Genomic DNA, 17,543 nt, shown 5'->3' on the forward strand with positions numbered 1-17,543 from the left:
TCCTTACTTGGGTGAAATCTCCACTGAAGGAACGTGAGCAGGGAGTGCAGAACAGCCCTTTGTACCACTGATTTTTAGAAATGCTGCCATTTACAGTTTAGTGGTGAATTATCTGTTCAAGTAGATGGTGTCTCAGTGAAAATGGCTAGATAGAAGAACGCATATGTACAAGATCAGAAAAGGACCCCTCACCTCTGATTTAAAAAATAAATAGCTTGTTTAGATGGTTATTACTGGAATCTCGTCTTTAAACGAACAGGAAAGTCATGTTTCGTTTTTTGTCTTCTCTTTCAAACGGCTTACTGGTAATGGAAATGTCTTTCAGAGTTCTGTGACATGCATTGGATAGCTCGGAGGTGGATGTGATGGCAATTTAATATTAAGGCGCCTGATGTGACAGCTGTGGCAGAGCAAGTGGCCCTCTAATGGGTAACAACGATGGCCTTCCTCATCATTCAGCTGCAAGCCACAATCCTAGAAGAAACATACACATCCTGGATTAGTGAGGGATTCTGGTAGGTCATCTCACAACAATGTCAATCTATGTTGCGTAACACTGAGAGGTCCTCCCATGCCTCCAAAGCCAGCAACCTGAAGAGTTTTCGGTAAGTAGACACTATTTCATATTAAGCCAAATGACATCACTGAAATCTAACAGGACAGCCTATAGTAGTACCCAGCATTTTTCCCCTCCATTGTTTCCCATTCTGGTCTTGTCTTCATCTAATAAATATTGATGCAAATCAGACAAAAACAGGTCAAGGATTGACCCTGACACATACAACCTGGAAGAGGTTAGAACAGAAAAGGAGCTAATTCTGCAACAAGGCAGCAAGCAAGAAAGGGGCGAGCATAACTAGAGAATGGGTGGAGGGAGGAGGAGGGGGAGGTGAGCCATGTTTTATTTCTGAAGCAGGGCTGTGCTTCTTTAACTTGGAATTAAAGACTTCAAGGCCAATGGTCCATCTTTAGTGGAAAGATGTTTAGTACCTCTGGGACCGGCACATAACTACAGGTGACATGGGTGAACAACAGTGGAGGAACAGAGATTAAAAAGTGAAGCAACAAACAACGACCCTGCCTGCTGACAACCATCCTGGTTCTCAGTTGTCATCATTATAATTTTCAGGACATTTGAAAGCTGTGGCAGTTTCGTGCTTGGATTTAACATTTCAAGTATGTTAAACATTTAAACATTGTTACTGTGACCAGTCCTGACAAACCAGAGATTCTGAGTATGCACCTGTGCACTTAATAGAAAGGAAAAAAAATTGAACTACTGGGGCATATATAGGTCATTTTAGTATTGGAAACTGATGCACAGTCTTTAAAGTACAATTTTTCAGCTTGCATAGCTCAAGTTAAAATCCTCAAATTTTACAATTCTGAAATAAGAATGAAAAATGGGTTTTAAAGGAAGCTTTAAAACTGGAGTGTTAGTTTAAGGAGGCTTCTAATCAAAGTTTCTTCCAAGGTGTGTTAATATATGTTACATAATAACTTCATAGTCCTTCATGTAAGATTTAAAGTTCAATTCCTCATTAGAATTTAACAATTGCAGGTACCCTACTGTTCATACTTTTTTTCCTCTCCACAATTGTATCCCTTTTCTGCAATGAGAAAGTCTGCCTTCCCAGTGGATCTCCATTCTAGAATGGGGCGGTCTATTGATGTGCAAACTGGCTTAACTTCTCAGCAGAAGTTAAGTAGTTGCACAAGAAAGAGATGCTATAGAAAAGGAGCAAAGTTTCCAACCCGAATATTGACTTCGCATGGGGACCAGGTGATGATGGCATTAACGTCATTTTGGAAGTGGCTGCATATGTCATCACAGGCATTGGGCCTTTGCAAAAGTCTCCATGTGAACGCCTCAAAATACCGGCACTAACTTTTCTAGCAGTATTTGGAGACAGCAGTGACCCAGCGTGTACAGTTTGAGAGCCTCATCCAAGACCATTAGGCAGTAACCTGCCCCTGTTAACACGTGGCTAACCCCCGATCTCTGTACATAAATGCAATCTGCCATTCTGGGCAGATGGGGAGGCAGCTTGATGTACCTCAAACTGGAAGGAGAATGGGGAAATGAATAATGAAACAGAACTGAAAATAAACCCCCATGGGGACAGTCTAATATAAAGTCAACAGCCTGAGAGAGAGGGGAGGGAGCTGTCATCTTAGGTGAGGCCTGCACAAAGAATAGATGGAGGAAGAAAGAGGAGGGAAGTACAGCTCTCCAAAACGCTGTGATTTCCTGTGCCAATTCTTTTTAAAAATTAATAGAAAAGGGCAGAATATCAGGTATTTCTACTGGAAGGAGAGCGCTGACTATATGGGGTCCTCCTCACAGGTAGGTTCATATGCATTTCAAGATGCCCTGAATTAAAAGAAACTACTCCCATAAAAGTAACAGAAAGTCAGTGGTATCCTGGTCTCTTTTCTAGTAAAGAATCAACACTTATCCAGCATGGAAAAACACAGACCCCCTGGAAAAGGCTTCCAAGTGTAGGAACAAGGGTCCTTCCCTGCACAGGCAATGTGAACACAAGTCTCCTCAGATCAGAGCCACACAAACTGTATCCAGAGATCAGGAAAAAGAGAACTGTCACCTACTCTTTGTTCTCTCCCCACCTGGAAGTATTGAGAAAATTCAACCCAAACAACCAAACCCAGCTTGTGAAGTTAAGTTAATATACCAGGGAAAAGAAACAAACTCATTTGGTACTGAAGATGGCAGCACCACTTGCACCCCAGCTAGCACTCATCCCTTTGCCTCCCTCCAGGAGCCGTGGGGCAGAGCCCTACCTGCCCAGGCGTGCAAGAGCCAGCAAGTGAACCATGAGGTGCAACTCAGGCACTTACCAAGAGGCTGCTAGTTATTAGCAAGGCCTTGCCGTGGGACGGGCCGGCGGAGGCGCCTGATGCTTACCTCGCAGTGATAGCACTCCACATGGTAGTCTTTGTCCATTGACACCACCCGAATGGTCTCCTCAGAGCCCTGTTGGGGAAGCAGAGAAAAGGTAAGTAAGTGGTGTTTTCTCAACCTTCTTTCAGTGCCCAACATATTGCTTTGGAGACCTGTTTCCCTGGGGGATCCCCTCTTCCTCACAGAGCTCTGTGACCGCTGAGGGTCTTGTTACCTGGTGCACAGCACTGCACTGTTGGTTTTGCTTTTAGCAGCAGCATGGATATCTGACACACTTAAGCTGTAGAGGTCATTTGGGTAGTGTAGCCAAAACTTCATTCTCAAGGGACAAATTAGTTTTGAAATAAAATAATTTTCCAAGGGCACCCAGGATCTGAACAAATTACCAGCCAAAAACTATGACCTGCTGATTGGGTAACTCTTCCTTGTAGACATCCCGGCCTGGGTTTTCTGGGACTTGTATTCCCCTCAAACCATCTGGTGCACAGCTATTTTGCACATGCACATGTCACTATGTTCCCCATAGGGATTTATATACCAGTCTGCAGGTAGTTATGTGCACAGGCCAAAACCTCAGCGTGAGGGTGGATGCAGTGGAGTTGTGTAATTCCTGGCTGAGCCCCAGGCCCTGCAGAGCAGCCCATACCCTTCTGGTAACCTCACGCTCTTTTCCCTGATCCACTCTGAAGCCTCTGAAGACAGAGCTCATTAAATTTGTTGCCTTGCATTGTTTCCAGTTCCAGGTGTGGTTTAAAGCATCAGATATGACGTAGACTATGTCTGAGAGAAGCTGTGAGCAAGTTAGTACCTGCACTGCTAGACTTTTAACTAACCTAAGAAACCTCCACGGGAAACAACGTGGAGTCTACCCTGCTAGCCGTCAGATGAGTCAGCAGTAGGACTGCTTCCACCCCCACCCCCCGCTTTTTTTTTTTTTGGAAGTCATTTTGTAAGACAAATCCAGTGACATTTACATAGGTGTTTTCTCCTCTCATCCCATCAGCAGGACAAGTAGTTCTGTCTCAGCCTTTATAAGGTTTTAAATTATGTGATACTGAAATCATAACGACAAATAGAGAGTAACAGGAAGAGCGATAGAGGTAGGCATGTTGAGAGGCTCTAGCCACAGGCTTTACTGGGGCACAGCAGCTTATAGGATGCAAGCTCTGGCTCTATAAACTTGACAAGAGGGAAAGGAGGGAGGTGCTGAGGCCCTTGCTTACAAATGAGCTGCTCAGTGACCTCAGCAATGGGAACTCAGAGGGTCCTGCACCCACCAGAGTATGAGGTAGAACCACTGCGGGCAGGCAGAAAAGGGATGTCTTAATGCAGAAGTCTTATTGTGCTAACTATACTGTCAGGATAGGCTGAGGTTGCAAGCAGGTCATCCATTTGGCTTCCCTTTTAGCCAACTTTTCTACTGCCTTTTCCACCACTTTAAGCACTTTCATTACATTGCCACTCCAGGATGACAGACTGCGCGGCCTTTTCACAGGGTCAGGGTAACCCTCAGATGTCTTTCAAATTTGGGCATCTTAACAGATCCACATCAGAAATGCATATGCAGCAGACAAGGAAAATTGCTACTTGAGCTAATGGGAGATTCTAAAAATAAACAGAAGTTTACTTCTTGGGTTGTTCTTGGAGCCTCAGTCAGGGCTTTCAATTAAATGAGATTTATAGCAGCATAATTAAGATCCAGAAAGCACCCTAAAGATACAAAGTACTATGCTGCATAAGTAGTATGACTATTACAACCTCTGGGAATGTTTGGGAGCGACATTACTGCGGAACTGTATTTAATTTAGTATCTGACATGGTATAGATTCTGGAAGAGGGAGGAAAAGCATCTAATGGGTTTCTAGGAAGTGTTCATATGCCAACAGCTGTTTTCTCTGAGGAGTCAGTGCATGTCAACATGTACCTGTGCTGGTAGGATCGGCTGGTTACAGGAAGCGCATTTTGGTGCAAAAACCCTAGGGTGCAAGAAGAAAGGATTCAAATAACATTTAAAGCTTCTTCACAAAATAGAACCAAGAGAGCTATTCTAACCATGCCTTGTTTTTAGCAAAATGTAGATCTGCGGGATTTGAAACACCCCTCAATGTTTGATGATATTCAGGGAAAAGGAAGTTTGGAAGAGGCTGATCTACCCCAGCTATATTGCTTAGGTCTTCCTGACCTCTAGGCATAGCGAATCCAGCCCTTTTCCCAGATGTGCCCTTTCTCTTCTCTTTATGCATAAAGCCATTCAAATTCTTCCAGAGACTCACTGCTTTGACTGCAAAGCAGCTCCTGACTTGGGGACTGTCACCATCTGACACCAGGAAGACATAACCATGCTAAATAGGAGAGGGGCTGATCACAGCTAGGATCCTCTTAAACCAAACACATCAACTGGTCTTATGCACAACTGCATTTCATGACAATCACTGGGCAAACATTCACTCTATCCTTGTAACACAGTCAAATTGGTACCAATAAGGTTGAGTTCAGAGTGATTTACTCTTGCTGCATAAGCTGAGTTATTGGCTGACTGGGGCTACGAGCATTCACGTTGCCTTTGAGTAGGAGCAGAAAGGAGCCCAAAAGCAATCACTTAAACCACAAAACTTTTGTCAGGTGAGGCTGAAATCATGCTAGCACTAGCTGCTAACTACAGGTCTACTGTCCAGTCTAGGTTAACCTAACTTACACTCACCAGTGTCATGCACTACCAGAACCTTGACTCTTAGAAACAGCCAGCAGAACCTGCCATCACTGGCAGAATTAGCCTGATCTAGTTAGTATTGAAAGTCCTGAAAGAAGTAGAGCTACAGCCACCAGAGACGTACATCCTCTGACACAACTTCATTTTCAATCTCACCTAGCCACTGTATGCCACACTGGGCCCAATGAAGTGAGCGGTAATGTAACTTCAGAATACTTTACAAATGCAACATGCAAGAGGAGCACTCCAGGGACATCTGAGCAAATAGGAATGACCCTTTTTATCTACTACGAGGCTTATAACTATACCAATAATTTAACTACTATAATCGCAATGGATCTGTGTACTTACGTATGGTAGTCTTTGACACAGTAAATATTGTTCTCCACATCTACAGTGAAGGGGACTCCATCCAAACACTCATTACACACCACGCAGCGGAAGCAGCCAGGATGATAGGACTTTCCAAGGGCCTGTAAGATCTTAAGAGGCAAACAGCAAAATAAGCAGTTGCATGATTATATGAGATCCCACCATACACTGCTATGACTGATTCTTAATAATGACAGTGAGAAAAGCACTTCAGGATGAAATTACCACCCTGCAGATCTGTCAGCAAGGGGCCTTTTAAAACAATCAACTTGCTTATTTCAGTGGGTTTCAGCAGGCTCCCAATAGAGTGAGAACTGTGAAAATGAGGCTAACGCCCATCAGCCTTAGCTCTGCAGGGCCAATACTGCCAACAGAAATTAAAATGGCTTCAGAGATCATTTCTTGGAAAACCTGTTGCAGCCAAATACAAGATACTGGGATACAGAGTTAATTCACAAGACTTAACAGGCTGTGAGACAGAATCCAAACCAGTCATTACTCAAACATAAAAAATAAACTAACAAAACAAGCAAATAAATAGGTGTTCTATTATTAATTAAGGATCCTAATCCACCACAGTTACTGATTGGGTATCACTCAGCCATAGGGGCACATCAGTTTCTGTTAAAATTCCATCTATATCCGTGTGTGTGGATACAGATCCATCCATCTGCCCACGCTCTTCCCATACTGACCTTCTCTATTGCATTTTAAAGGTTTCAAGGAAAGGCCTGTGTATTTGGTTTGTGTGGCAAGGTTTTGGTAGCGGGGGGGCTACAGGGGTGGCTTCTGTGAGAAGCTGCCAGAAGCTTCCCCTGTGTCCCACAGAGCCAGTGCCAGCCGGCTCCAGGATGGCCCCGCCGCTGGCCAAGGCTGAGCCCATCAGCAATGGTGGCAGCGCCTCTGGGGGAGCGGAGTGAAGAAGGGGGAGGGAGCTGTGCATTTTGCAGCCAAAGAGAAGAGTGAGAACATGTGAAAGCAACAGCTCTGCAGACACCCAGGTCAGTGAAGAAGGAGGGGGAGATGTTCCAGGTGCCAGCGCAGAGATTCACCCTGCAGCCTGTGGGGAAGCCCATGGTGAGGCCGGCTGTGCCCCTGCAGCCCAGGGAGGACCCCACGCTGGAGCAGGGGGATGCCCAAAGGAGGCTGTGACCCCATGGGAAGCCCATGCTCCTGGCAGGACCTGTGGACTCACACTGGAGTAGTCTGTTCCTGAAGGACTGCATCCAGTCCATGAGAAGGACTCTACGCTGGAGCAGGGGAAGAGTGTGAGGAGTCCTCCCCCTGAGGAGGAAGGAGCAGCAGAAACGCATGATGAACCGACCACAACCCCCATTCTGCCATCCCCCTGAGCTGCTGTGGGCAGGAGGTAGAGAAAAGCGAGAGTGAAGTTGAGCCTGGGAAGAAGGGAGGGGTGGGGGGAAGGCATTTTTAAGATTTGGTTTTATTTCTCATTATCCTACTCTAATTTGACAGGTAATAAGTTAAATTAATTTTTCCCCAAGTCAAGTCTGTTTTGCCCATGGCTGTAATTGGTGAGTGATCTCTCCCTGTCCTTCTCTTGGCCCACAAGCCTTTTGTTGTATTTTCCGTCCCCCATCCAGCTGAGGAGGGGAGTGATAAAGCAGCTTTGGTGGGCACCTGGCATTCAGCCAGGGTCAAACCCCGCCCCCCCCAGCCTGAAGCAGTCTTGGCTGCACTGCTACAGAACAGATCCCTTCCCTCCTGGCATCCTTGTACGTAATGCTCAGTGTGGCACTGGGACATCAAGGAGGATGCACTAAGGCCATGAACAAGCCTTGGGGAAGAGTGAGACATGGCACCATCTTCAGGCAGCTCTCAACAGGTTATAGCACCAATTGCATACATTTCAGGTACAAGAAATACCTCTGGAAAGTAATTTAAGAAGTATCTGCTAGCAGCAGTGCTCAGCTTGGAGCTGCTAATAAGCTGGAGGTGAAAAATCTCCACAGGCTAAGCTGTCATGGCACTGTAGGTAATTCTATGAAAAAAGATTTAATGAACAAGAAATAAGAAGTGGTATATAAGAAAAATGCAAAACGTCAATTTAATTTAACCTTTTTTCCCTCTCAAGCCCTATAGCTCTCCCTTCAGTGAGGCGGATCTGATTCCATCTGCAAGCCTGTTCTAGCCAGAAACAACTTCTGTCTGCGCACGTGTTGCTATCTAGGCAGCTACGTAACACACAGCCTGGTGTGGTTGCGCAGCCACCCCTTCGCACAGGGCAACTCCTAATTCAACTGCACGTTCAGCCTTGAACAGCTTCAATTGCGCCCAGGCCCGTGGGGCTGCAGCTCTCTGCTGTACATGGGCCGCGCTGCTGTGCAGGCACGCTTGTTGTATGGGCGCTCCCAGGGAGGAACGCGAAGGAACTAGCCAAATAAGACTGCTTAATTCCTGGAGCTCCCAGAGCTGTTTCCTTTTCTCAGAGCACACTTGCTGATGGGAGAAAGGCAGACAAGCACCTGCCAAGCTTCCAGCTACTGAGCTCCACCAACAAGATATTATGGACTCTCGCCTGGGATTCTGCAATTAAGGGCCAGTGCAAAGCATGCAAGTCAGGATACCCCTCCCCCTCCTAGCATGACACAACTCCAGAAATTTGCTCTTAGGCTAAAACGAACAATATCCTTGTCCAACCAGTGGTGCCAGGATATGAGCCAGAATCCTCATTAGTGAAGCCTCTGTTCCAGCTCCTACCAAACCTCCATGTTTGCAATGCAGTAGCTACTTCTATTAGGCATACTGAGGTTCATATACATTTCAAAGCAAGAGGAAAATAGATATACTACATGATCTGCGCTTCCTCAGTGCGCAAGCCACTCCGTTTTGTTTGGGAATTTCTATTCAGGAAGAACAGAGTAAATTCTTCCTCCTATTACCCACTGAAATGATGCCAGCAGTATCTGGCCCAACCCATAGCCCTTTGATTTTATTATAAAAGTAACTCTGACTGCGGGCTCCCTACAAATCCCAGTGGCAATAATGCATTTTAACTGACCTGGAGCAAGTGGCAGAGGGTAAATAAAGCAAGTCACAGAGCAGGCAGCAAACCTCAGGACTACTGGACAGTGTCACTCTCTAGCCCAGATTCCATCCACTTGACACAGCTCTTGCTATTCTACTAACAGAGCACAGCCTCTGCTTTCCTTCACCATATTCTCATACAAAGTTGTGCTGTATTTCTCCCCTTCAGTATTAAAATTCCATCTATATATTTTTTTTTTTAAACTGGCATGTGGCAGAACAACAGACTCCACGATCTCAGGTAGAAAAGAAGCCCAACTTACCGTACTTGATAGTAACAGAGCATGAAGGTGTTTTGTTACTTTACTACCCGAGTTTCAAAAATTACCTTGACAGCAGTGAAGAAAACAATAGTCTGACTAGGGAAAAAGCACAATGTCTTACAGTGCACTACCCAAAATACGTGAAAAGCAAGCTACCCCTTGGTTAGGAATTCAGGTCTCTTACCATCTCCATTATGAGGTGTCCACAAACAAAGCACTTGTCCGCTGTTTGCTGAAAACCTGAATACTGTTCAAATGACAGAAAAGAAAGGACTGTTAGTAGACACTCCTCTAGCTGCAGAAATACCCTTTAAGTGAATGCTGCGCTATTTTCCAGCCTGTGCTGCCTATGTTAGCAAACTACGTGATAGCTTTAGGAGACAGTGACTCAGAAGCCTTCGCTCTGTTCTTGCAGCATGCTCAGATACCAGCTTGGCCTTCTGAGCCACTGCAAGTTTTACATTGAAATTTCCAGCGTAACAATATTATTTTAAGTTTGATTTTTATTTTTGAAGCCTATTTGGCAAGTTTGCATTTGGTGTGCTGGAATTAGCTCGAATTAACTCTTTTGGTGGTGGTGGTGGTTGTTCAAGTAAAATAATATAGGACTTACCTCCCAGCTCCTGCTCAGATTAGTGACTAGAGGCTTACTGACCTCAGATTTTGGACCCACATTTCACTCAGTGCTATATGCAGGCTAGAAAAATGGAGACAGGCCCAAGGAGGATTTAGGTGCCTTATGGATACCCAGCTTTTTATCCAGGGAAGAATCTAGGAGTCCAGCTGTAGGAGCTTGGGCTCCCTGTACAACGTGAGCCACAGTAAGGTACCTCAGAAAGATGATACCAAACCCCAACCCTCAGCCCACGCTCCAGCCAGCAGTGGGAAACGGGAAGGCTGGGCAGGCCCGGCAGCCAGCCCTCTCAGGTTCGGAGCAGGGGCACAGCAGCAGGGAGATACTTTGCACTCTTGGGACCAAAGCTCTGTGTTCCCTGCCTGAGTGTTTTTGACCTTAACTTAGTACTTGCATCCCCAAAGCAGATCGTGTTTCGGATGCCAAAGCCTGTCTTTAGCCCAGTGTTTAAAGGTACCAAGGTTATCAGGCCAGATGACTGACCTACCAAACAACTACCCTACAGGCAAGAGGCATTTGCCTGAAGAACTCCAGCCATGTAATTTTGAAACTGGTGTTTGCAGTGGCTGAACTTTACCCTCTTATATGGGACACTGCAGTCCCATATAAGCAAAGTGCTGCGTGTGCACTCTTTCCTGGCAGAAGGATGGGGTGCCCAGTTATTTGCGTGGTATTGCACAGTGATGCTTATTTCAGCAATTAAAGGTTGTGGCAAAGCTCACCTGAAACGTACTTTAGTTGCACAAGATAAAAGACAGGGAATATGGAGGATGAGTGTAAACTGGACTCTTCTCCCAGAGCACAGGTTAATTGGCTCAAGCTTGTAATGCATCCTCAGAGCCTCAGCCCAACAGAGCTTACAGCTTGCTCCATTCCCCCCTTGATTTAGTGGGGATTAACTGTCCCCTCAATTCAAAAGCCAGTGTTTCCCAGCCTAGTGCTGCCATATGTTTTCCTTTTTGTTGGAGTGAGGGGATTACATGTTATTTCAGATCAATAAGCTGGAGACAAAATTATTGTTGCTATGCAACAAAGTGATTATGAAGGAGAAGGTCTTGCAGACACTTGGATGGGCCCATAAAGTCGGTACATGATGGTACGGCAGCTGTCACAGCTCCGAATTTACTATGTGCTAAGGAACACAGCTCATGCAATCTTAAGAAACTGTGAAACTTCATCAACAGAGACCAGGGTGTCAAGGAACAAATACAGAGGTGGGCAGTCCTAGCTGGCTATTTCTGCAAGATGCCTTTTTTTCTTTTTTCTTCTTCTTACTAATGCAGAAAAAAGGCCTCACTGCTTGGGATGCTTCTTAGCTGCGCTGTATCCGAGTAACCATCTGGCTGGACTATTTCCTAAGGTTGTGAACTCGCGGGTTACTGGAAACAGGTGGGTAGGTCCTAATGGTGCAGACAGCAGAGGATTAACAATGGTACAAACCCGGCTAATTCTAAAATCCTGCTGGAATGAATTTACTAGTACCATCTGGCTGTCATTTGATAAGGCATGCAAAGGAGCATTTACCCAGCTATTGATTAAGAGGGAACATTATTCCCCAGGAACAGAATGGCATAGTAGTCAGATTATGTCATTTATTGCCAACTAGTTTGTAGTAAATTACACTGTTTGTCAGAAAGAAAGGTTTTTGCTGACACAAAATCACTCTTTATATGACTAACCCTATTAAATTAAAACCATGATTTGTTTTTAACAGAGAATTGTGATTTGTCAAACACATCCAGAACTCGATTACCCAATTAAGAGGACTTTGCAACATGGCAGTAAGTCTTAATAGCAGTGATAAAATGCTCCATGGACACTGTCTTTTACCACTATGCTCTTCTGTTTTCCGATCACAGTATCGATCCCAGACAAACTGGAGACCTGATTCAGCGAGATCAGGGTTTTGGATTCAGCTCTGCTTGTGCTTTAAATCTATTTGGACCGGAAAAGAGTAACAGCCTCGGATCCCAGCAGCACCATTTCCTACATGATGCTAGTACTGTGGACACTGCTGGTCAAAGGTAACAACAAATGATTTTCTCTTCGTTTTTGTAGCTCACCTGTCAACTTCTACTTTGCAGTGTTTGTTCTTAACTTGGAGAATTCAAACAGGGCTGTTGTGCTAAGTTTTCAGTTTTTGAAGCAGAGCTTACGAAGTCTTAAAATACTAATTAAAATTGGCAACCTCTGTCTTTGAAGCACTTGATTATTATTAACCTTCACAAATCTTATGTGTGCAACGAGAAGTTGTGACTTGCTCCAGACTGCAGACAAGGCAGAATAGCCTCTTCATTATCTCCCAGCAAACCCAAGAGACTCCCTGATGGTGGGTTCCCAGCGTGGCTGGGTGGAAGCTGCACTAGTCCCCCAGAGCTTATGAAATAGGTAACTGCAAGAGAAGAGGAGGTTATGCTCTACAGACTTGTAACCTCTTTTATTACTGACATAGCTAGAGAGAGGGGAAAAAAGCGCTTTTGTGCACACCAGCCCTCCCCCACAATCTGGAGACGTGAAAAACAGATTGAGGTGAAACACTGAAGTAATAGAGAGGCTGATCGGCAAGACCCCAGTGAAGAAGCAAAATCGCAGCTCTGCTTCCTATACACATGGTAATTTATACATACAAGTTCATTTGGGATGTAAGCAGTACTGGGCTCGATTCTAGCCTTACTCTAGAAGGGTTTTGTATGTGCCAGGTTTTTTGTTTTGTTTTGTTTTTTAAAGAAGAAAATTTTGTTGGCAGACCAGTAAGTTGATGTAAATACGGACCAATCTTGAACTAGACAGAAACGTTCAGAAATCTACAGACAGTCTGTATCTAGGACAAATAAGAAGGATAATTCTGAACTTTCCCAAATATTCATTATAGATGCTCATTAAGCATATATAAAACACTGAAAGAAGCTGTTATAAAAAGAAAAGCTCTGAAATTCAAAGTAAAAAATTAAATGTTGCCCTTTACTCTTACTCCCGTGACTTAGACATAAGATTCTATAGTTACCAGGATGCAAAGAAAACAAGTGCATGTTGAAGAGCTGGTATGTTTCCTGATTTTTCAGTTTGGTCCCAACTGTTTTCTCCCATATTTACCTTGTCCTTGACTTCTCTTGCAGGATAATAAAATCTCACTTTATGAGCGTGAATCAAGACTTTGTAATCAAGCTCCCCAATGATACTTACATAAAATGAGACTCTGGGAAACTAAACAGACCTTGAGAAGTATGTTAATTATGTTGGAATAGAAGAGTAAAAATAAAGTAGAAAACTTGGCTGGCTAAACTTTTCTTTTATTTGCTGTCCACTATACTTTTGATTATCGAACGGGCAAAAAAATCTCTAATGATTCTGTCTAAGAGGCTTTGTTTCAATGTAAGAGGAAAACAAGTCCCCTTCTGTCCTGAATATTTAGCCCTGTTAGTGTCCTCCTGTGATAATCTTGTGGTTTATAACTCTTCTGTCTAATGTGCAATATATCCAAAAGAAATTAACAATGAATTTTGAGCATATAATGAACAATTATGCATGGAGGATAATCCCACCAAGTACTATGAGAAACAATTTCTCCTGTCTGCCCTCAGTCCTGTAAACTAATCTTGGTTGTCTACTCAGGCTCTTTCAAAGTTTGACGTTCTCATCATGATTATCAAAAGCAAAAACATTCAGAAAATAGCATGCCTGAAAAAGGCTTCAGGACCCAAACTTTCTACCTTAGGCAATGTCAGATCTTTGAAAAGACATGTCGCTGCTTCTCCTTCGCATGCCTAACCGTGCCCAAGGAGAGGCTGATGCACTTCCCTGCTGTTACGCACTCAACAGAACAAAACCCTCCTCCTGGAAACAGACCCTGGAATCTCATTCAGGCCCATTTTCTTCTTTGATGAGGATGTTCAAAACCTGCTAAAGGTTTGTGTGAGCAGATCGAGTGGGTTACATTTCAGTAGGTGTGGCAGTTGCTGCCCTGGTAATGGTATGAAGCCATAAAAGCTACCATTCACTGTAACAGCACTGCAAAGTCACCAAATGCTATCGCTCAGCCTAGACTTGAGATTCCTACTCTTTTATGCTTTAAGGGCTTTTGAGAAGGATGATCAGGAGTTTTTGCCAAAATGCTTCAGGCATTTAATTCTGAAAACTAATTTCTGAATTGGGTGCTATGCTAATAATGTATTCCAACCCCAGGCTGCCTGTAATCCCTCACAACTCTCTTCTCCTTGGTTTCCCATTAGCAGAGCATCTGTCTTCTCACTGCTTTATTGTTTGCTCTCTGCATGGGACCCTTAGTACATGGGACACAACAATGCAAGAAATTCATGGGATCACGTTAAGAGAGGGAGAGAATATCAAATTTGGTTTCATGCAGATGGGGTTTTGTTGTTGTTTTTTTACACACATATTTAAATGCTGCGATTAAACTCAACTGAACAAAATGGGGCCTTCTCAGGCTCAAAGATACGAGAGCCTCATGGCAGGTGGCAGAGATTAAACTAAAGGAAAATAGTGCAGAACTTTACTCTTCATCTCACTGAAACCCTTTCATATACCCTGTTCCTTCACTCTGTCTTACTGCCAGCAAGGAAACACTACCACAGCAGTTTACCTTTGTGCTTCTGCATTTCTACTTTGTTACGTTTGAAGGACATGCGTAGGGCAAGGAGGGACTTAAACGTTCTGCACAGAGTTTAACAGTTGGCCTGTCCACAGACAAAACTCTGCCAAAAATCAGGAATTCAGCTGGTAGCAGTCAGGCATTTTATAGCCTGAGAAGAAAATAGCCATCTACTTCCTAGAGAGCCCACGGAGACCCATGTGTAAGCACTCACCAAGGCTACTTTCTGTGTGATTAATTAAGAGCCAATAATGATTTTCTTACCTTGATTTTCCTTAAACAAACTCCTGTAGATGCTTTGCAGCGACAATGATCAAGAAAAAAGCCTGAAGCAAGAACTTTAACCCCACATCAGATCATACAGACCAAAATCTATTAACTTGATTCACATCGTACAGCACTTCATATTGCACAGCACTATACTCTTGCTGTGGGTTATTTATTGTCACTGCTACCATCTATTATGTATACTGTGAAAGGAAACGTCTACTTTAGAACATCTCTTCCTCGAAAAAAAAACCCACCTGGATTTTATTCAAAACATAACAGCAACTAATACCAACATTTACTACAGAAGTAGAAACACACCACTTTCTCACATGTTTTTTTCCTAACTCTCTCATAGAAAAAAATTAATGCTGTCTGCTTACAAGTGTTTGGCAGGAGTTACACATAATTACAAAGAGCTCTAGTTCTTTTCAGTGTGCTTCAGTTATTGTAATTTACTTTTCAATGCAATATTAAGAAAAATGGGATAATCTGACTTTTTGGATTACCACCTCAAGAGGAAGTAGGGGAGTTACTATCTGGCATGAAACCAACCAGACTTTGTAACACACTCTTCAAAACATTCCACTAGCAAATGTAAAGTACAGGATAGTTGTAAAAGTTACTCCATACTGAAAAATCTAAGGAAAAAAAAAAAATCTTTGTCTTTCCTTGCCTATTTTGTCATGGCCCTGAGAGTGATTCCTGTGACCCATTTAACAATCCATAACCCATTTCGGGAAATGCCAAGCATCCGCTTACTGAATACAGACCATACTGAAACATTGACATTTCATCACATTATGTTTATCTACATTATCACCTGGGTCTAGGTACTGCCTGTGTATTCCTCTTTTATAAACTTGAGATATTTTTCTGGACTCCAGCTGGTCTCCTGTTTCAAAACAACAATTTCCTTCAATTAGCAGACTTGCAGTTTGCCATGCTGCGCAGTCTCTGCAGCATTCACCCTTAGTTTGTCAGCCTTGGTGCCAACATTTTTATATGGGCCCTAGCTTTAAAAATTTTTCCTCTGGGATGAATTCCTGGGATAAAATCCAGACCCCTCTGAAGTCAATGGGACTTCTGCCACCAGCTTCAATGGACTTGTAATTTCTTGATACAGGATACCGCACTACAGTATTATGTTGCAATGCGAGGTGAACCCAAACTGCCAGCTCTACACACTCTTCAATGCCGATTCCCACTCAAGTTCAAAGTGCAGAGACCAATCATTACTTAACTGTCCCTAAATATTTTGAAATTTGAATTTTAAACCCATCGCTAGGTTTGATGCAACACTTCAACTCGTAATACTCCAATTAATGATCATTACTGTAAAATTCATTTATAAAATAAAACCAGGACCCCTAGCATACTACAAACTTAGGAAAAACTAAGGAAGGAAAGTATTCAAATTTTTTTGGCAGGGAGGGGCTGAAGCGAGACACGCATAAGTAACAACATGAACTTTACTCCCTCGTGCGCCGATTACAGTAACGCGCTATAATCTGTTCGCCTTTGTTTTCAGTGACGGTATTTAGGAGCACAGCAACACTCAGCATTCACGATGCCTCTGGAACTTGAAAGCACCTCCTGTCCCAACCAAGAGCCATCAGCACCTTGAACACACTCACTGACTTCCTTACACATCCGTACATCAGGAATATTGCAGCAAATCCCTTTCCAAGCTTTGATTCCACCATGCTGTTAAACATATCAATGAACACCCATGTCTGTGTGTTCTCTGACTGGAGTATGCATTTTAATAGCAAGTCTCCTAAATACAACATGCTCACAGTTACCTAGAACTCCATTTGCTCTGTGATTCCCATTAGATATGAAATGGACACAAGCTGCAACTTCAATCATTTACCTTTTCAACCGAGTCTATTTTTTCTGAGAGTCTCGCTTAGCAGCAGTGGGCGCTCTGACTAATGCACTAGTCCCAGTGCTCACCTCCCAGGGGAGATCTCCAAACATATATACTCACTGAAATGGAAAATCAAACCTCTGACTCCAGCTGACACCAGCCTCCATTACACTAAATAAAAACGATCTTCCTAGGGTCCCAGCAAGTGGGATGGGCCATTTCCCATACTGCCAGGCTTTGAAAACAGCACATGCACAAACTGAGAAAAATAGTCTCATTGCTATTAATATTTACATTGCAGCCATGCCCAGGGGCCCAAATTAGGGTAAGGGTCTTGTTGGGTTTGGTGCTACAGGAGATCGAGGTGCAAGCCCTGCTCTCATGAACTGCCAATCACCCATCTAGTCCTCTGTTAACATCCTGTCGCTTTCCCCCACAAAGTCTGATCATTTCCATTTGTCACCTCCCTATGAGTCTTGCACACCCTGATCCTTTCGCATTTTTAAAATCATTGAAATTTTTACAGCTGTGGATATAAGACAAGGCTGTGCATGTTCTCTGTAACCAACTTATGTGTCGCAGTGGCCAGCTCTGGAGCAAAGAGGCCACAGGTGTAACAAGCAGGAAAGTGTCCTGTGCAGGTACCAGTCACTGGTGTAGGGCAGAGAAGGGTCATAAACCCCAGTGTAGACTGGACCAGGAGGAGAAGGAAGACTTGAGAGGCAGCCTGTAGGGTTGCAAGGCACAGCTCTGTCGGGGCTGTGGGCTGCCTCCCCTCCTTCTGCCATTGCCTCTCCCTAGCAGGAGGGAACGAGGTCAGGGCAGGGTGCCACAGAGGCACCAG

General features: G+C 43.9%; 1 protein-coding gene across 1 annotated transcript in view; it reads right to left on the reverse strand.

Moving 5' to 3' along the window:
* Nucleotides 1–321: 321 nt before the first annotated feature.
* The window catches only part of WTIP (WT1 interacting protein), a gene marked incomplete at its 3' end in the record, with an annotated part of 84,329 nt that continues 67,107 nt past the window's right edge, over nucleotides 322–17,543 (reverse strand). Inside the window, exons 4-8 of the mRNA XM_082005864.1 lie at nucleotides 9,501–9,563; nucleotides 5,985–6,115; nucleotides 4,848–4,899; nucleotides 2,927–2,995; nucleotides 322–474 (exon numbers count right to left, since the gene is read on the reverse strand). Of these exons, the coding sequence (XP_081861990.1) occupies nucleotides 322–474; nucleotides 2,927–2,995; nucleotides 4,848–4,899; nucleotides 5,985–6,115; nucleotides 9,501–9,563 (468 nt within the window). The remainder of the gene's footprint in view (nucleotides 475–2,926; nucleotides 2,996–4,847; nucleotides 4,900–5,984; nucleotides 6,116–9,500; nucleotides 9,564–17,543) is intronic.

This window comes from Phaethon aethereus, assembly GCF_964289735.1.
Source record: "Phaethon aethereus genome assembly, chromosome: 13".
NCBI classification, from domain to species: Eukaryota; Metazoa; Chordata; class Aves; order Phaethontiformes; family Phaethontidae; genus Phaethon; species Phaethon aethereus.